We start from the raw sequence: 19,466 nt of genomic DNA, 5'->3' as shown, positions 1-19,466 counted from the left end.
CCGCCTCCCAAGACTACGAGGGTCGGGAGGCCCATGTAAGGGGGCCCTCGCTTGGAGAATGAGAACTTCCCTCCCCAGTAGCCTTCACCCCCGCAATGCCTCCCACCCCAAAAGATCTGCTTGGCCCACGTTCCAGCGCAACGCGGTGGAAGACGGCCCTCATGTGCCAGTGCGGACCCCTCGCGCCCCTCCAGCCTGCAGCCAGCCGGCCGCTCCTCCAGCGCGCAGGCGCAGGACGCAAAAAACAAAAAAACAAAAAACAAAAAACAAAAAACAAAAAACAAAAAAACACAAACCACAGCTCCCAGCAGCCCTCGCGCCGTCCGCGCGCAGCCGCAGAGCAGAGGCTGCCGGGAACGCGGGCCCAGAGGCGGGGCGAGCGCGCGCGGGGCGGAAGTCGGCCGCCTTCCTCCGTCCCGGCCCTTAGCCCAGCCAAGCCCAGCCAAGCCCCGCCGATCGCGGGCACCGGAGCCAGCCCCGCAGCGGGTGAGTGACTGCGCCCGCGGCCGCCGGCGCCCTGCCCCAGCCACGGGCCCGGGCCCCCGTCCCGGAGCCTGCCGCCGCCCTCCGACCCTGCCGCGTCCCGCCCCCTGACCCGTCAGGCCCCCTTCCCGTCCCACCCGTGCGGGATCTCTGCCCCCTGACTCGCAGACTGGGCTGGGACTCTGCCCTCTGACCTGTGGGAAAGTCCCCTTCTTCCGACAGGCGGTGGACACCACCCCCTCTGACTTTTGGGACACCTCATCCCTGGGACTAGCGTGGGGACCATTACCCTCTGGTTAGTGTGGGCACCCCTCCTCTCTAATTAGTGTGGGGACCATTCCCCTCTGATTAGTGTGGGCACCTCCCCCCTCTGATTATGTGACTCCTCCCCGCTCTGATTAGTGTGGGACACCCCCCTTCTAATTAATTTGGGGACCATCCCCCTCTGATTACTGTGGGGCACCTCCCCGCTCTGATTAGTGTGGGGACCACCCCCCTCTGATTCATGTGGGGCACCTCCCCCTCTGGTTAGTGTGGGGACCATCCCCCTCTGATTAGTGTGGGACGCCTCCCTGCTCTGACCCCCTCCCACCACCTTCTGACTTCAAATACCCCTCCTCTGGTCTATGCAGGGTCTCCTTGGACTGATAAGGGAATTTTCTCCCTCTGACTGGCACTTGGTCAAACCTGTAACAGGCCAACCTTCCCCACCCCATCCCAGTCCTTGCTCTCCCTGCCCTCATCCAATTTGGAGCCTTCCTCCAGGCACACAGCTCACTCTTATCTTCCTGCATGCAAATGATTCGCCCTCCCCACCATACCTGTCTCACACCCCTACTGCCATCCGGTCTGGATTCTCTCATCCTTGGAGACTGGTACCTCCTTGCCAGTCCATGTTGCCTGGTGCCTTTGCTTCTCCCTCCGAATGGTCTTTCCCTTGCCCTCTGTGTACCCTAGGCTTGGCACAGAGCACCTGTGACCACTCTTCCATCAGCAGACACATCTCTCTCCCAAACACCTTTCCCCCTTAGTGACCCCTGGAAAAGCCGTCTCTTAGTGTCCCAGCTCCATTTCTCATTTTCTTCTTGAGGTTGTATGCCCTATGTCCTTTCCTACCACATTTTCAACAAAGCAGAGGTTTGGAAATGTGAGGCTCTTGGTGTCAAGTGAATCTGGCTAGCTCTCCAGTGTAAGGGCCCAAACTTGAAACAAGTGTCAGGTCGTAGAAGGCTCCTAAAAGGAAGCGGGTGCCGCAGCCCTTCAGGATCCGCTGTCTCCCAGCTCTTCCTCCCTCTCCCTCTGAGGAGCTTTGCTGAGAAAGGTCCCTCCAGGCCTGGACCACAGACCCTCCCTGCAGCCCCACCCCAGGCCTCTCAGCAGGACAGCCTGGCTGGAGCCTGTGGAACGGCAGTGGGGCTCCTCCCAGGTGCTCCTCCCTGCTGGCCTCAATGAGCCCTCTATCCTAGCACACGCCCCTGCTGAAAGGCACACTGAAGGAGCCAACCCTCTCCCCTCTGGACGTGGCAAGGGTTTCCTGTCGGGGCAGCCCCCGGCATCTGAGCCAGGACTCAGGTGAAGCATGGATTTGTCCAGGCACTGTCATGAGGCCACCGCAGCAGTGTGGGGACCAACTTCTAGTGTCACTTTTTCATGTCCAAATTAACGTGATCACAAAAGAGAATGACATGTCACAAGGTGGTAGAGGAAACCATCCACTCGCAGCGGGATAGGACCCCTGGACCCTGGGACACCTCGCTGGAGGGGCACATCTGAGGTTTGACGCTTCTGATTGCCAGAGGTCTCCTTTCTTCCCCTTAGGCTATAACCATATTTTCCTAGCCCATGGCAGCTTAGTAAATGTGTTGGTGTAAAAGCTCTTGGTACTCCAGAACGTTTTCACTCACCCGTCACTGTGCACCTGGTCTGCAGGACCCTCCTGAGCTGCAGAGTACGTGAGGAGACCCAGGGTGTGGTAGCAGCAGTTGTCCTGGCCCTGTGGGTGTTTTTACCCTGCCACCTGGATGTGGCTTTCGAGGTGTGTGTGCCTGTGCAGGCTCCCCCAAGTACACATGGCCCGTCCTCGGAGTCTCGGTACTTTCTGGCAACCGTATAGGTAGATAGGTAGATGTATAAATGCTGTAGTGTTTTCTCTTTCAAAAACAGAAGATCTGAGACTTGGAACTATTGTCCAGGTCCTGAAATGGGTCAGTACTATCACAAGGAGGTCATTTTTCTATTGTTTGTTGAATGGTACCAGGGATGCCAAGGACACACAGCATTCATTCTTTTCACTCAGTGCACTCTGAACTATCGAGATTTCCTGGAAAGCTCTTATGAAATGCCAATATCAAGGGAATTAAAAACTTTTATATTAATTCTTAAGAATGTTCATGTTGATTTTCCTTTTACTTTAATCAAGATGGTTAATTAGGAAAAAATCATCCTGGCAGTAGAGAAGTCTGTTTGGGGAGACGTTCTGTTTTTTCTTTTGGATCCTGCTCGTCTCTGTCATGCGTGCAGTGGTCATGTGGAGCGCCTGGTTCCCAGGCAGGATGCTGCTCCCCGCGTTCCTCTGGGATGGTTTTATGGGAAGTGAAGAAGGTGTTGAAGTCTTGCTTAAGACTTAAGACAGTGCGTGATGCCACCATGTGGGAGTGGGGCAGAGGTGAGACTGGGACCCCCCAGAATGGCTCTGAGGGTGTTGCCGGGTTGAGTGAAAGTCCTGGCGATGCGGCCTTTGTGTCCCAGGAGCCGAGCCCGGAGGAAAGCGTGAGGAGAGAAGGTGGCAGTAAGCAGGTGGGCTCATGGGGGTGCCGCTGCGGTGTGGAAGGCAGCCCTGATCCAGGTCCATGGGGTGATGATCCCATCCCGTTATTTTCACACACTCTGGAAAAGGACACCTTCCCAGATGTGTGGTGCCATTTGGAATGTGCCTTTCAACTGAGAAGGTCGCTTTTTGGCTAAAATTCCTCCAGGTGTAACATCGATGATACAAATTAAGCAGACACAGCCTCTTTACAATGCAGTAACTGCAAACCGTAGAGGGTTCTGAAGCTGTGCGCCCACCCCATAGACAGTGACTGGTCCTGGCCCTTGGAAAAACCTGGAGGCTCTTTCCCCTCTTCCTCCTGTGATTGGTGGAGGAACAGCTCCCCGAGGTGTCCATGTCCTACCTTCTGAGCCTGTGAATATGTTACATTACATGGCAAAGGGGAATTAAGGTTGCTGATCAGCCGGCCTTAAAGTAGTGAGATGATCCTGGATTTTCCCAGGGAGCCCAGTGTAATCACAGGGTCCTTAAGAACAGAAGAGGGAAGCAGAAGAGCCAGAGGGAGATGATGGCCAAGAGGCTTGGGGAAGTGCAGTGGGCGGGCTTTGGAGGGGGAGGAGGGGCCACCAGGCAGGGAATGTGGGTGCCTCCAGAAGCTGGAAGAGGCATGAGAATGGAGCCATGGCCCGTGTGAGGCTTCTATCCCACAGGACGGTGCCTGCTGCCTGCCGTGTGCTGGATACTAGGGGCGGGGACAGGTGCAGAAGTCAGTCAGATCCTGAGCTTGACCTTTAAGGAGCGTGCTGTCTGTGGAGGAGGGATGGCCTAACCAGACTCCCTGTGACCTTCCTCCTTCCTGGTTTCCTTGTACTGCCCACCCCCGAGGAGATTTGCCGTGGAATTTGCAGGTACAATAGTTAGCCTTGCAAGTGCCGAAGCAGGAATCAGGTAACGTTTTCAAGGAGTCTGGCCCATAGCAGGCATTAATAAGTGTTTCTTTGAGATGCGCCACCCGTGTTCTCTCAGGCGCTGTTAGCACGAGTGTGTGAAGGCCTTGGCTTCTGCCTTGGCCGTGCTGAAGAGTCTGTAGGTCAGTGGGGTTTGCTCTTTACTGTGGCAGTGAACACAGTGGGCACTCTGAGGCCTGCCTGCCTGCTCTCTGGGTGTGGGAAGGGAAAGGAAGGTAGCTCTTCTCCAGAGATAAGGGGTTGGCGCACCTGCCACCTGCCTACCCGTCCCTTCCAAGGAGGTGGGGGCTAGGATGTGGCGGCCTCTTAACAGGATGATGTGGCTTCCTGCCCTGCCTGGATCCTGAAAGGGAGGAGCCTGGCAGCCCTCAGTAAACCTGCTGGTTCTGCCACCTGTCCTATTCCACTCCTGCAGGAAGCTGGAGAAACAAACCCTCTTGGCTGTCTGCTGTCCAAGGAGTCGCCACTCCCTTCATTACAGCCTTGCGCAGAGTGTAGCGGCAGGCCTGGGGATGGCCTCGGGAGGTAGGTGGCCCCTGAGCCCTTCTCCTGGGAAAGGGCAGCAGCAGGGAGACGCCTCCTGGGTGTGCACAGAGAAAAGCACAGTTTCCCTAACTCCCCGCTCCCTAACTCCTCGCTCTTTAACTCCCACCTCCCTAACTCCCCCCCCAACTCCCTTCTCCCTAACTCCCCTCTCCCTAACTCCCTTCCCTAACTCCCCTCTCCTTAACTCCTCTCCTTAACTCCTCTCCCTAACTCCCCCCTCCCTAAATCCCCTCTCCCTAGCTCCCCTCCCTAACTCCCCTCCCTAACTCCCCTCCCTAACTCCCCCTTCCCTAACTCCCCCCTCCCTAACCCCCCTCTCCCTAGCTCCCCTCTCCCTAACTCCCTTCTCCCTAACCCCCCTCTCCCTAACCCCCCTCTCCCTAACTCGTCTCCCTAACTCCCCTCCCTAACTCCCCTCCCTAACTCCCCTCCCTAACTCCCCTCCCTAGCTCCCCTCTCCCTAACTCCCCTCTCCCTAACCCCCCTCTTCCTAACTCCCATCTCCCTAACTCCCCCCTCCCTAACTCCTTGCTCCATAACTCCCCCCCAGCTCCCCTCTCCCTAACTCCCCTCTCCCTAACTCCCCTCCCTAACTCCCCTCTCCTTAACTCCTCTCCCTAACTCCCCCCTCCCTAACTCCCCTCTCCCTAACTCCCCTCCCTAACTCCCCTCTCCCTAACTCCCCTCCCTAACTCCCCCTTCCCTAACTCCCCCTTCCCTAACTCCCCTCTCCCTAACCCCCCTCTCCCTAGCTCCCCTCTGCCTAACTCCCTTCTCCCTAACCCCCCTCTCCCTAACCCCCCTCTCCCTAACCCCCCTCTCCCTAACCCCCCTCTGCCTAACTCCCCTCTCCCTAACCCCCCTCTCCCTAACCCCCCCTCTCCCTAACTCGTCTCCCTAACTCCCCTCTCCCTAACTCCTCTCCCTAACTCCCCTCTCCCTAACTCCCCTCTCCCTATCTCCCCTCCCTAACCTCCTCTCCCTAACCCCCCTCCCTAACTCCCCTCCCTAACCTCCCTCTCCCTAACTCCCCTCTCCCTAACCTCCTCTCCCTAACTCCCCTCTCCCTAACTCCCCTCTCCCTAACTCCCCTCCCTAACTCCCCCCTCCCTAACTCCTCTCCCTAACTGTCCTCTCCCTAGCTCCCCTCTCCCTAACTCTCCTCTCCCTAACTCCCCTCCCTAACCTCCCTCTCCCTAACTCCCCTCTCCCTAACCCCCCTCTCCCTAACTCCCCTCCCTAACTCCCCCCCCAACTCCTCTCCCTAACTCCCCTCTCCCTAACTCCCCTCCCTAACTCCCCTCCCTAACTCCCCTCCCTAACTCCCCCCTCCCTAAGCCCCCTCTCCCTAACTCCCCCCTCCCTAACTCCCCACTCACTAACTCCCCTCTCCCTAACTCCCCTCTCCCTAACTCCCCTCTCCCTGACTCCCCTCCCTAACTCCCCCCTCCCTAAGCCCCCTCTCCCCTAACTCCCCCCTCACTAACTCCCCCCTCACTAACTCCCCTCTTCCTAACTCCCCTCCCCAATTCCCCCCTCCCTAACTCCCCCCCAACTCCCTACTCCCTAACTCCCCGCTCCCTAACTCCCAGCTCCCTCACTGGTGGCTCCCCTGCGCTCTGGGAGTGTCCTGTGGGATGGACAGATGCCTCCATGGTGCCTTGCGAGCCTTGCAGGTGGTTATTCCTCCTGTGAGTGCTCCTGTGAGTGCTCTCCAGGCAGCAGCAGGGGTCCTGTCCCTGTAGGCCCCTGAGCCTGGGAGATAGCTGGTTTGCAGCCCCACTGAACAGGAGAGCCTGGCTGGCCACAGAACCCATGACTTTGCTGTAGTTCCTGAGTCCTCTTGTTGCTGATTATCTAAAATCAAACCATTACTCTGCAGGCACTGGGTTTGTAAATCTTTTCACAATAAAGCGAGCATTTAAACTGCTTAAGCTTTGAGGGGTGTAGGGAGAAGCCTCACACGAGCCCCTTCTGGAAAGGACTTTGTCCATCTTGTGTCTTACCCTCGCCGGTTCATTTCTGTTGTTTCTGGCTGGCAACAAACAAAAGAGCCCCCCCACCCCCCACCCCCGAAAAAGAACCCAACTTTTTAAAGAACGTGCAAACTCTTGCCTGCAGCAGGCGCCGGCAGCCAGGCACCCCGGCAGCCAGTGGTAGCTCACACACCAGCATGGGCTGTGGCAAAGGCATCTGATTTGAAATTTTTTTGCAAAATAAAATAATTCCTTGGGGTCCTGAAGGAGAGATGAAGCCCAAGGGAGGGTGTTCTGGTGCTGAAGTTAAAGGAATTTTCTAGAAGGTACACAGAGTTCTCTTGTCACTAGAAGCAGTCCCTTGTTTAACCAAAGGTGGCTGAGTCCCTGGCGTCTCTGCCCCTCTGTTAGCTCTGGGGAATCAGCATGACCTCGAGGTAACACTGACCACACGGGACTGTTCAAAGTCTGTCTCCCCAACTGTGCTGAGCTCCTGGAGGAAAGGCCCCTGCCTCCGTCACACTGATTCCCCAGAGGGGCAGAGACGCCGGGACTCAGACACCTCTGGTTCCATGTGGTCAGAGGACATGAGCCTCCCGGGTAGGGAGCGTGTGCCACGGTGTAGACGCCAGGAGTCTGGAATAGGAAGGCGTGCAGTGTTGCACAGCGACCTGGGAGAGGTCCTGCTCCCGGGAGTGCAGGGGGAAAAACCCACTGAGGCTTTCTCTGCAGGCTGAGACGTTTGTCCTTCAGATGGAAGCCATTGGGATCTACTAGACTTGGAATCCAGACTTGCTTTTTGGAAAAATTATTCTGTCAGTTTTGTGGAGGGTGATTTGAAATGGTCTTGACCAGGGATCTGTCGACGGACAGGAGTCGGTATTTTCAGCCTCCACAGTCTGTTGCGACCACTCAGTGGTGCAGCCAGACTCAGCATGCCAGGGAGGAGTCCTAGCTGGCTTTAATCAGCCACATCTACACACCAGGACGCGACTACACAGCAGGCCGCGTCTACGCAGGCCGCGTCTACACACCAGGCAGAGTCTACACACCAAGCTGCAACCACATACCAGGCCACACAGGCCGCATCTACACACTAGGCGGGAGACTGCATTTGGCCCACGGGTGGTAGTTTGCAACCCTCCCAGCAGGCGAGAGGGTACTTGTAGAGTGAGTGAGAAGCAGTAGCAGTCAGCCCCTGTGCACAGTTCTCTAACCCCGTCAGCATGGCTCCGGGAAGTAAACTGAGGCCAAGGGAAGTCCCTTGGCTGAGCCCAGATGGTCTATATCAGGGGTGTCCAATCTTTTGGCTTCCCTGGGCCACATTGGAAGAAGAATTGTCTTGGGCCACACATAAAATCCATTGATAGCTGATGAGCTTAACAAAAAATCTCATCTCATCATGTTTTAAGAAAGTTTATGAATTTGTGTTGGACCACATGTTGGACAAGCTTGGTCTAGATCATTAGACCAAGACTCTGAGAGTCATCAGGGTGAGATGGAACTGGAGCCGAGGCTGTGTGGATGGGGAGAAGGGAGGCGAGTCTCAAGCTGGGTGGGACACGTGGGGCTGGGGAGGGAGGAGGGTTAGGACGAATTGCTTCCTGGGATGGCTCCTGAGGGCCGGCACTGCCAGGACAGGGAGTTCCTGAGGAGGACCTGGTTTGCGGTGCCTGTGGGTATCGGATGAGGAGGCTCAGAGACTGGGTCAGGCTAGAAAGGCGTGGGGGTCTTCACCTTAGAGGGCAGGCCCTGGGAGAGGTCAGTGGGCTGCCAGCACTGGGGGCCGAGAAGACCTGCCTGGGCGGAGGCCCACAGAGAGTGCCCCCCTGCCTCGAGGAGGGACACAGACAATGTGCTCACTGGGTTTGCCACTGGTGAAGGCTTCAGGTGGCTGCTTCTGAGGATTAGCCAGAGGGAAGGAGAGGGTGTAGGTGTGGGTGCTCTTGTACCATGGTGGGCGAGGGGGCCTGGGCAGGGGTGGGAAGGGACAGAGGTGCCGGGGACTCAGGGAAGGGTTTTCCTTCATTAACAGATTCGCCATTTATTCAGCAGCAATTGAGTGTCTGTGGGAGTGTGGGGTCTGGAGGTAAAATGGTGACAAGGTGGGCGACTTGGGGCAGCCTGTGGATGGAAGGGAGGAACCAGAAGAGCAGGTGCCCGGCGGCTGGGGGGACTGACCTGAGTGGCAGGTGTGGGCCCCACCCAGGGGCCTCGGCTGCTGAAGTTGGCCACAGAGTGGTCTCCTGGGAGAAGTGGGCCGGAGATTTGACAGGAATGGTGAAGGTGAGGACAGTGGCTCTCCGGAGTGCTGAGGGAGTTGAACAGGGAAGAACATGGGGGTTCCAGGGGCTGGTGACGACGACATCTCACGATGTCTGACAGCAGTCTATGCAGGCACCGTTGTTCTATGCTGGCAAGCACCGTCTTCCCGGGCCTGCAGCTCAGATGTGGCAGCTGAGCAGCTCGATCTTTGGGGTGCTTGATCCAGGTTGTGGGTTCATAATATGCCTAAGGTGGGGCCCCCGGTAGAGTGCAGAGGGGCTGTTGAAGAAGTGGCTAATGGCTCACCTGGCATCTCTTTCCCTTCAGCCAATGCGTGCAGACTGTCTGCTCCCTGCCTGGCAGTGCGTCAGGTGCTGGGGCTGTGACAGTGGCCAGATCCCTGCCCCAGGAGCAGAAATAATCACCTAGCCAGGCAGGGACGGTGGGAGAGCCGGAGCGGCATGGGAGGGAGGGCGAGTGGGCAAGTCTTCCCAGGGAGCTGATGCCCCGTAGGAGAGAGCGAGCTACTGGTGCGAAGAGCAGGCCCGACTGTTCCAGGCAGGGGGAACTGCAGGCTCTGCTAGGGCCAGTGTGGTCAGGGGACAGAAGGAGGCCTACGTAGCCAGCCAGCAGGCAGAGGAGATGGTACAGTGTGAGGGCTGAGCGGGAGCAGAGTGGGTTCACCCCAGGACCTGAGGAAGCCGCTGAAGCTGGGAGTGTGCCATCTGATGGATGCTACTTCATGGCAGGTGGCGAGGGAGTGTCAGGGGATGTTGGTGGGGGGCAGCTGGCAGGGCAACTTCATGGCGGGGGGTATGGGAGTGTCAGGGGCGGAGAGGCAGGAGGGGTGGAGGGAGGCAGCCGGCATGGCATGGTGAGGAAGGGCCGTGGAAGAGGACAGAACCTGTCCACGGAGTCAATGCTGAGGAAGGAAAACGGAGGATGAGGCCAGTCAGGTTTTTCGTGGTGGCAGTGCCTTATGTTTTTATCGAAGTGTATATTCACACAGAAAAGCACATCTCCCAGGATCCTGAGAGCTTGAACCAGACCACTGTGGACACGGTGGCCACCGGTCACCACTACCCTTCCCAAGGGGAGACGAGGAGCAAGTAGGCTTGAGGGAAAAGCTGCACAGGACTCGTGTCTTGAAATGTCTAAGACGCATGTCAGAAATGCAGGTAAGGGGGGGTGCGGGTGCTCGCACCTGTGATCCCAGCACTTTGGGAGGCTGAGGCAGGAGGATCACTTGAGCCCAGGAGTTCAAGACCAGCCTGGACAATATAATGAGGCCTCATCTCTATAAAAAAAATTAAAAATTAGCTGTGCCCCAGGTGTGTTGGCTCACGCCTGTAATCCTGGCACTTTGGGAGGCCAAGGCAGGTGGATCACCTGAGGTCAGGAGTTCAAGACCAGCCTGACCAACATGGAGAAAACGCATCTCTACTAAAAATACAAAATTAGATGGGCGTGGTGGTGCATGCCTGTAATCCCAGCTACTAGGGAATCTGAGGCAGGAGAATCACTTGAACCCGGGAGGCGGAGGTTGCAGTGAGCCGAGATCGTGCCATTGCACTCCAGCCTAGGCAATAAGAGGAAAACTCTGTCTCCAAAAAAAAAAAAAAAAAAAAAAAAAATTTGCTGTGCGTGGTGGCACACGCCTGTAGTCCCAGCTACTTGGGAGGCTGAGGTGGGAGGATCGCTTGAGCCTCAGAGGTTGAGGCTGCAGTGAGCGTGATCACTGTTGCCTGGGCAACAGAGCGAGGCCCTATCTCAGAAAAACAAAAAAAGAAATGTAGGCGGGATTGGCATAGCAGGTAAGATAGAGTAATTCGAGCTCAGTGGAGACTTCTTGGGCCTGGCTGGGGTTTTGAAGCCTTGGGGCTAGAAAAGGGGCAGGGAGGGGCAGGGCCTGGGTGCAGTCAGAGGAGGATGTCCAGCACTGGGAACTCCAGCCCTGCTGCCGGGAAGGCCCCGGTGATCAGCCCTGTGACCACCTCAGGGGGTCCTGAGAGGCCTCCCCCTTAAAGGGAGCATGGAGTCTTCCCTGCGGGCCTGGAGGAACTGCTGGCAGCCCCCCTGTGCTGTTAGGAGGATCACTCTGAGCAGCAGGTTCCACGTATGCGCCTTGTTCACTCCTTGAACCTCACCCTGGGGCTAAAACCTAAGACTGTCCGAAAGTTCCATGTGGAATTGTCACCCTGTTTTTGTATCTTCTCAGCCCAGCAGGCTGCAGCGTGGAGAAGGGGGTGTCTCTTGTGGGGGTGTCTGTTGCTGGCTGCCGTGCACCAGGGCCTCATGGTCCACATATTTGGGGTCCAGAATTGCACGGAGCCACTGGAGTCCCCAAGCCCTTCCCAGGCGCCCTGGCAGGGAGGACAGTGTCTGCCCGTAAAGGCACATGTTTGCTGCTTTGTTGTTTTCTCAAGGAGGACCCAGCCAGGGAAGCTTCTCAGGCCAGGATTCACTGAGTTATAGTTGGAGGGCAGAGATATGGAACCTCTGCCCAGGGCCAGTGTTCTCGATCGGAGCACCGGGAGCCGTATCCCCACGCCCCACTGTGGCACTTGGCGGCTGTCCAGAGACAGGCAGCTCTCACCAAGGCGGTGCAGACGTGGGCCTGGTGCCCCATGGCTGCACTGAGCCATCATGCTGTATGCCCGGGAAGTGGGCTTGGCGGCAGCAGTGAAGGGCTGCAGTTCCTGGCCGCCACCAGCACCCTGACCCTGGGGCTCTGCCACAGAGCCACGCCTGGGGTGGAGGGTGAGCTGGGAGAGGCCTGCGGCCGAGCCAGGCCCCGCAGTGAGCCGAGCAGTTCTTTGGCGCCAAGGCACAGACACGCTGGCCTCCAGGCAGTCGGGGCGGCCCAGACTCTGGTCCCTGCAGTCATTTGCATTAATAGAAAGGCGCCAGGGGACAGACACTGCCAAAAACAACAACAGATACGAAAAAGAAGGAGTGTTTTTATTTGGTTTGGATGTGTTTGGTATTCCAATGCTGCAGGAGCCTAACCCAGAGGAAGTGGAGACTCCTTTACTGCACATCTGTCTGCTCCAGGCCAGGCACTGTTCTAGGAGCCAGGATACAGAGGTGGAGACAGAAACAAACAAACCGATAACTGTATACAATACTCTAACGTCAGGTGGGGACAAGGGCCAAGGACCCAGGGACGGAGGGTGATGTCTGCAGCAGGGCAGTCAGGGAGGGCTTCCTGGATGAGGTGGCATTTGAGTAAAATACAGACCTGTACCCTGTCTATGATCCTATCCCACTTCACCCCGTCAGCCTTCCCCTCCCACCTGACTCTCCTGCGCTTCTCTCTTTAGAGGGACCACAGAGCACCAGCCTGCATGGAACTTCCTTCCTCACTCAGCTTCCCACGTTGCCAGCTGGGACAGGAGAGATGGAGTAATTTTGCTGTGGAAAGACTTCACGTCTTGCCGAATGAAAGTAAGCAAAGATACTGCTAGAGTCGGGAATCTAGAGTCGGGAATTCATTAAGCCAAGGGAGTAAGAATGGCCACAGAGTAGTGAAATACTGTTTCTTCTGGAAAAGTCAGCCTGCAGCGCCTGCAGCTTTCGGAACTAAGATGTGACTGGGCTTGCGGAGGCGCTGACTCCTCTCCTCCCTCCCTGGCTGTGCAGGTCCCGCCTGTCTGTCACGCTGATGCCCGTGCAGCTGTCTGAGCACCCGGAATGGAATGAGTCTATGCACTCCCTCCGGATCAGTGTGGGGGGCCTTCCTGTGCTGGCGTCCATGACCAAGGCCGCGGACCCCCGCTTCCGCCCCCGCTGGAAGGTGATCCTGACGTTCTTTGTGGGTGCCGCCATCCTCTGGCTGCTCTGCTCCCACCGCCCGGCCCCCGGCAGGCCCCCCACCCACAATGCACACAACTGGAGGCTCAGCCAGGCGCCCGCCAACTGGTACAATGACACCTACCCCCTGTCTCCCCCACAAAGGACACCGGCTGGGATTCGGTACCGAATCGCAGTTATCGCAGACCTGGACACAGAGTCAAGGGCCCAAGAGGAAAACACCTGGTTCAGTTACCTGAAAAAGGGCTACCTGACCCTGTCAGACAGTGGGGACAAGGTGGCCGTGGAATGGGACAAAGACCATGGGGTCCTGGAGTCCCACCTGGCGGAGAAGGGGAGAGGCATGGAGCTGTCTGACCTGATTGTTTTCAATGGGAAACTCTACTCCGTGGATGACCGGACGGGGGTCGTCTACCAGATCGAAGGCAGCAAAGCCGTGCCCTGGGTGATTCTGTCCGACGGCGACGGCACCGTGGAGAAAGGTAACTGGACCCTGAGGTTTTATGGAGGTGTGGGTGGGGAGTGGGAGCTCAGGGCCTGGCTGGCAAACACAGGCACATGGTAAAGAATTCACACGCCTAGAAGCCAGGGATGTGGTGAGGGAGCACGTCTCCCTCTTGCTCTGACCTGCGGCCCCCTTACCCTTAGCCAGGAGCATAGCCTACTGTCAATTCACACTGCGCAGTTTCTAGGAGGAAGAGCTTATTGCTAGAGGCCTGCGGGAGACGTGGGGAATCTCTCCAAGATGTTTTCGGCTGTATCCGCTGCTGCTCTCAGAGCCTCTGGGAACACGCCCTTTTTACACCTTCAAAGGTTCTCAAGACCACGCTAGGACGTGCCTACCAGGAGCCTTGCCCTGAAAGCCATGGGGACAGATGGTTCTCACTCAAAACCCAGACTTTGGTTTCATGTTACTGAAGGGTAAACTGCTGCCCAGCCCTCCTCTCCCTGAACCCCAGCAGGGGGAGGGCGTGTGTGAGCTGTGCCAACCCCCCTGGAGTGGAGCCTGATGCCAGCCTTTTTGTTCACCAGAAAGGAGGTGCTGCTTCCACAGGGCAGGGACAGGCTTTGGGGAGGCACGGTGGCCAGTGTCTTCCTCCAGAGAGGAGCTGGGGAGGCGCCAAGGACGCTGGCAGAGGAGCTGCCAGCTCCTCTGAGCTGCGTTTGTCTGAGCTGGCGGTGGATCCCCACCTTCTAGAAAGCTAAATGCCACCGCAGGCTTTCTGAGGTCAAGGAGGAACTGCACTAAACAACGGCCCACACAGTTCATGGCCGGCCAGGCCCTCCCCACACCCGGTGATAAAATCTTCAGTGTTCGCCCAGGGCTGGGCAGGGGACGGACCTCACCTGAGGTATCAACTGAGGCGTTGGTCGCCTACTTCCTGCCTCGCACTTGTCAGGGTTTTAGGCAACCCTAGTGTAGTTCTGTCCTTCCCTTGGATAGGGAGGAAAGCGGGGTACAGGGAGCTCTGGGGTTGGGCTGTACTCAGGTCATCCGGGAGGGATGGAAGACCCTGGCGTGGAGAATGTCTCATCGCACAAGCAGCCCAGGAGACCGCAGGTCCCTCCAGGGCCCTGCAGAGAAACTACTACAGTCTCGGGCAGTTCAGAGGGCACAGCTCCAGCTCTCAGGGGCAAGAAGCTGGCAAAATTTGGGGAAAGCAAACAGAAGTTAGAACACCAGGGTGTAGGGATGATAAGAATACACAGTAGAACACAGGCTCCCACACAGGCTGAACTGTGGCAGCCTTCAAAGTTAGGCTTATTTTAAATAAATCAGTTTAAAAAAAGCAAAAACAGCTTCTGAACAAATCCACTGAAAGGAAGACTGGGAGCCCCAGCACCAAGGCCCTCTCCGGCCACTGGAGTTAGAGTGATGCTCGGTGAGACCTCAGGTGTGGCCGAGGGCAGCACCCGCACTCCCCTGGGACACACATGCCCCTTCAGAGTGCTGTCACTTTTCAGCTTTTCTAGTCTTTAAGGATAATCCTAAGGTTGGGGTTACAGCTTGAGGAGCGGGGAGTTGGGGATCAGAGGAGACTTGAGAGTGGTCACTGAACCTTCAGGAGCTGAGGGGAGGGCAGCCGGCCGGCCCTGGGCGGGAGCCAGGTGCGGGCCGGAGGGGAGGCAGGTGCGGGGCCGGGCGGGAGTCAGGTGCGGGGTCTAAGGACAGGTGCAGGGCCGGGTGGGAGCCAGGTGCAGGGGTGCGGCGGGAGCTGGGTGCGGGGCCTAAGGACACTCTGCTTGGCCAGGCTTCAAGGCCGAATGGCTGGCAGTGAAGGACGAGCGTCTGTATGTGGGCGGCCTGGGCAAGGAGTGGACGACCACTACGGGTGACGTGGTGAACGAGAACCCGGAGTGGGTGAAGGTGGTGGGCTACAAGGGCAGCGTGGACCACGAGAACTGGGTGTCCAACTACAACGCCCTGCGGGCTGCTGCCGGCATCCGGCCGCCAGGTAAGAGACGCCTGCCCCAGCCCACAGTGTGGCTTCCACAGCCCAGTCGCTGGGAACCTGCTTCCTCCTGCATTTGCCTCCAAAACCGTTTTTTATTTTAGACATAGTCTTGCTCTGTCACCCCGGCTAGAGTGCAGTGGCACGATCTCAGCTCACTGCAACCTCCACCTCCTGGGTTCAAACGATTCTTCTGCCTCAGCCTCCCCAGTAGCTGGGACTACAGGTGTGCACCACCACGCCCAGCTAATTGTATTTTTAGTGGAGACAGGGTTTCACCATGTTGCCCAGGATGGTCTCGAACTCCTGACTTCGGGTGATCTGGTGATCCACCTGCCTCGGCCTCCCAAAGTGCTGGCATTACGGGCGCGAGCCACCACACCCAGCCTCCAAGGCCGTTTCTTGCTTGATTTTAGTGATTTTGGTTGCCTCTGATGGTGGCTTCCCTCAGGCCAGTGGATTCTGGCGGCAAATGAGCTGTTTTCTCTTTCCTGCCCCACTCGCCCTGGCAGCTGGCCTCCTAGCATCCCAGCCTGTGGCCCGGTTGTCTGCACTGGTGGGTCAGGCCCTGTCCCTACCCCTGGCGCTGGGCCGTGGTGTTCCACACCAACATAGGGCCGGCAGCACTTTGGCCTCCCCCTAGTCAGGATGGAGTAGGCCTTAGGTGCCTGAGGTTCAGGAGGAAGTGACTGAGTCTGTACCTGGGGCCCCAGACGCTGTCTCCTCTTCCTTGCAGCCTCAAGGCAGCCTCCCCGCCGATGCCTCCCCACGTCCAATGGGGGTTTGTTCCCTTTCCTTGGGTTCCTCTGGATCAGCCCTGAGGAGGCTCCGATGAGCCCAAATCCCTGATGCAGCTCACAGGCAGCTCTCGGTGGAACGGGAGGAGGCTTCAAGGGAGGGGGTGCTGCAGGTTCCCTGCATGGGATAACCGAGAACACAGAACCTTCCAGAAGCCTGGAGAGCAGGGAGGGGCGGGTTGCTGTGAGCTGGTGGGCCCTGGTGGTCGCAGCCCCGTGCCTGCTACTGCGCACGGCCTGATGGTGTGGGGCTGGGCACACCAGGCCGCATGCGTGTCTGACCCGCGGTCACCCGGTTCCCAGGCTACCTCATCCATGAGTCTGCCTGCTGGAGTGACACGCTGCAGCGCTGGTTCTTCCTGCCGCGCCGCGCCAGCCAGGAGCGCTACAGCGAGAAGGTCGACGAGCGCAAGGGCGCCAACCTGCTGCTGAGCGCCTCCCCTGACTTCGGCGACATCGCTGTGAGCCACGTCGGGGCGGTGGTCCCCACTCACGGCTTCTCGTCCTTCAAGTTCATCCCCAACACCGACGACCAGATCATTGTGGCCCTCAAGTCCGAGGAGGACAGCGGCAGAGTCGCCTCCTACATCATGGCCTTCACGCTGGACGGGCGCTTCCTGTTGCCGGAGACCAAGATCGGAAGCGTGAAATACGAAGGCATCGAGTTCATTTAACTCAAAACGGAAACACTGAGCAAGGCCATCAGGACTCAGCTTTTATAAAAACAAGAGGAGTGCACTTTTGTTTTGTTTTGTTCTTTTTGGAACTGTGCCTGGGTTGGAGGTCTGGACAGGGAGCCCAGTCCCGGGCCCCATAGGGGTGCGGGCACTGGACCCCCGGGCCCCACGGAGGCCGCGGTCTGAACTGCTTTCCATGCTGCCATCTGGTGGTGAGATCGGTCACTTCAGGCATTGACTCAAGGCCTGCCGAACTGGCTGGGTCGTTTCTTCCATCCGACCTCGTTTCTTTTCTTTCCTATGTTCTTCTGTTCAGTGAATATCCCTAGAGCTCCTACCATATGTCAGGCCCTATGCCTCACCCTGAGAACGCAGTGAGCATGAGGTGGACCTGTTTGCTGGGAATCCCAGGTCACCCCCTTTTCTTCCTACTCTGTGCCTGGAGCATCATGTCCACCCCTGCAGATCCTTGGAAAAGAAAATGTTTATGTTGCAGGGTATTGCATGGTCACGAGTGAGGGCAGGCCCCTGGGGACACATCTGCCCACAGCTGCACAGGCCAGGGCGCAGGCACATCTGTTGGTTCTGAGGCCTCAGATAAAACCATCTCCGCATCGTATGGCCAGTGACCGCTTTCTCCCTTCAGGAAAATTCTGTGGCCGTGCAGCACTTTGAAGTTTTAATTATTAACCTGCTTTAATTAAAGCAGTTTCCTTTCTTATAAAGTGGAATCACCAAATCTTATCACACAGAGCAAAGTCCTGTAGTTACCCAGCCCGCTCCAGCAGTGGGGGAGATTGTAAGGAAGCAGTGGCAGTTGGTGAAGCAAGTGTCACATTTCGGCGTTCTTGGCCAATGGATACAAAGATAAAATGTTGCCTTTTTCTAGGAACTGTCAGAAATCCTCATGCCTTTCAAGACTTCTATGAATGACTTGAATTTTTTATTCCCTGCCTAGGGTCTGTGAACCTAGGTCTGAGGCCTGTCTCTTCCCTGGGGTTTCTTTCCATGGCCTTTATTTCTCCTCTTCCAGTGGGAGTTTTGCAGGCTCTTCTCCGTGGAAACTTCACGAGCGTTGGCTGGGCCTCGGCTTCGCTGGAGTGTACTCCAGGGTGAAGGCAGAGTGGGATTTGAGACCCAGGTTAGGCACGACCCAGGCTGAGAAGGGACGTTTCCATCATTCACAGTGCCCTCCCCACAGCACTACCTCACCCCGACCCCCACCCTCACTCCTACCCCACCCCGCGATCGTCAGGGGTGCCACGGTGGGCTGGAGGGTGCCGGCTCTGGCTGTCCCTGTGCCGGTCCCTCACAAACGTCTCCCCCTTTGAAACTCAAGCACAGCTGCGAGGAGGGCAGCCAGGAGTGACCCCTCTCTCATGGTTGTCTCTTTCCCCCGCTATGTCATAGGTAGTGGAGGAAGCGAAGGAAGTGAACGCTGAATGTGACGCATTTCTGAAGAGCTCAGCTGTCACCGGGCATAGCCTGGAAGCCCCAAGTCTGTTCTGACTTTGCCTGGCTGTCTCCTTGACCCGCCTCCTAGATCATTGTCCTTGATGTCCAGGCTGGGTCATTTAAAATAGAGATGCAATCAGGAAGGTTGGGGGACTTGGGACTGTGGCTGAATTGAGACCTTGCTGATGTATTCATGTCAGCACCTGAGTCACAGCCCAGGTGCCCGGAAGCAGCCTCTTCACATAGGCAGTGATTTGCGATTACTTTAAAGCTCACCTTTTTTCTTCCCCTCTCTGTTCGCTGCTGTCAGCATAATGATTGTGTTCCTTCCCTATGGGATCCATCTGTTTTGTAAACAATAAAGCGTCTGAGGAAGTGTAGTTGTCTTCTGTCTCCCGGTCTGTGCTGACTGTTTGCTGCGGCCTGGCCACGAGAGCGCCTGCGCAGGATACTGGGCATGCGCACGGGAGTCACCCGCCAGGGCATCCCATCTGGAAACTGCGTCCTCCAGTCCGCCTTGTCCCACTGTCTCAAGGCGCTCCAAGAGCACGAGCGCTGTGGTCAGAAAGGTGGGGTCTGAAGCCACTGCAAGCCCAGTCCTGGCTCTGTCCCCATCCAGCTGCATGTCCTTAGGCAAATGACCTAACTTTCCTGTGCTTCAGTGTCCTCGTCTGCAAAAGGACGCTCATCGCAGAGCTCATCCCGGGGCTGCAGTGAACGGTAAGTGACTGGGTACGCGCAAGGGGCTTAGAACATCACCTGACGTGTGCTGGGCACCCACGTGCCCGTTTTGTTGCTGCTCATCCCTGGGGAGCCATCTGGATGACTTGGTAAGGAGGCGCTCAGGTGAGAGGTCAGGGCTGAGCTGGTGACTTTAGTGTGTCAGTGAGTCCACAGGAACAGACGAGGTCGCTCCAAGTGACGCATGGAAGAATCCCCATCACTGAAACCACAGGCGCCAGGGAGGCAGGCACTGGCCAAGAAAGACCTCAACTAGAGACAGGACAGGGGCGGCCAGAGAGGGACAGAAAACCGGGAGAGCGGAATCAGAAAGGGCAATTGCACCCACATCAACCCCTTACCCTTCAGACCCACTCTCCTTCCCCGCCTCCTCCGGGTCCCAGACCCAGTGAACCTCCTCAGTGCCCTCTGGGATGGCCCCTGGGGAGTCCCTGACTCTCTCTGGCACTCGCCTCTCAAGGCAGCCCCCTGGTGCCACTCCCAGTGTCTGGGCTGAGTCCCCTCCCCTGGTCTCTTCTGGCC

General features: G+C 57.4%; 1 protein-coding gene across 11 annotated transcripts; it reads left to right on the top strand.

The window, feature by feature from the left end:
- The first annotated feature begins 296 nt into the window (after positions 1 to 296).
- CANT1 (calcium activated nucleotidase 1) lies at positions 297 to 18,583 on the top strand. 11 transcript variants are annotated; one of them, XR_010153386.1, is made up of 9 exons: positions 368 to 486; positions 4,637 to 4,746; positions 10,018 to 10,186; positions 12,009 to 12,147; positions 12,332 to 12,455; positions 12,651 to 13,303; positions 15,074 to 15,277; positions 16,375 to 17,889; positions 18,159 to 18,583. XR_010153386.1 is itself a non-coding variant. In XM_063799965.1 (8 exons), exons 6-8 carry the CDS (start codon positions 12,673 to 12,675, stop codon positions 16,743 to 16,745), a joined length of 1,206 nt encoding a protein of 401 aa, XP_063656035.1. In that variant the 5' UTR covers positions 310 to 486; positions 4,637 to 4,746; positions 10,018 to 10,186; positions 12,009 to 12,147; positions 12,332 to 12,455; positions 12,651 to 12,672; the 3' UTR covers positions 16,746 to 18,583. The 11 variants fall into 11 exon arrangements, 5 of the variants coding, with proteins under 5 accessions (XP_001158629.2, XP_063656035.1, XP_016788530.1 ...); XM_063799965.1 differs by having other exon boundaries at positions 310 to 486; positions 16,375 to 18,583; XR_010153385.1 differs by lacking the exon at positions 12,009 to 12,147 and having other exon boundaries at positions 342 to 486.
- The last annotated feature ends 883 nt before the right edge of the window (positions 18,584 to 19,466 follow it).

Source organism: Pan troglodytes, chromosome 19 (assembly GCF_028858775.2).
Source record: "Pan troglodytes isolate AG18354 chromosome 19, NHGRI_mPanTro3-v2.0_pri, whole genome shotgun sequence".
Taxonomy (NCBI): Eukaryota; Metazoa; Chordata; class Mammalia; order Primates; family Hominidae; genus Pan; species Pan troglodytes.
This window is presented reverse-complemented; position numbering and strand designations above follow the sequence as displayed.

Coding starts and splice junctions, on each gene's coding strand:
- CANT1 (XM_001158629.8), top strand. CDS start 12,673: ATGCCCGTGCAGCTGTCTGAGCACCCGGAATGGAATGAGTCTATGCAC. Junction 13,304..15,073: donor CGACGGCACCGTGGAGAAAG/GTAACTGGACCC, acceptor CTGCTTGGCCAG/GCTTCAAGGCCGAATGGCTG. Junction 15,278..16,374: donor TGCCGGCATCCGGCCGCCAG/GTAAGAGACGCC, acceptor CCCGGTTCCCAG/GCTACCTCATCCATGAGTCT.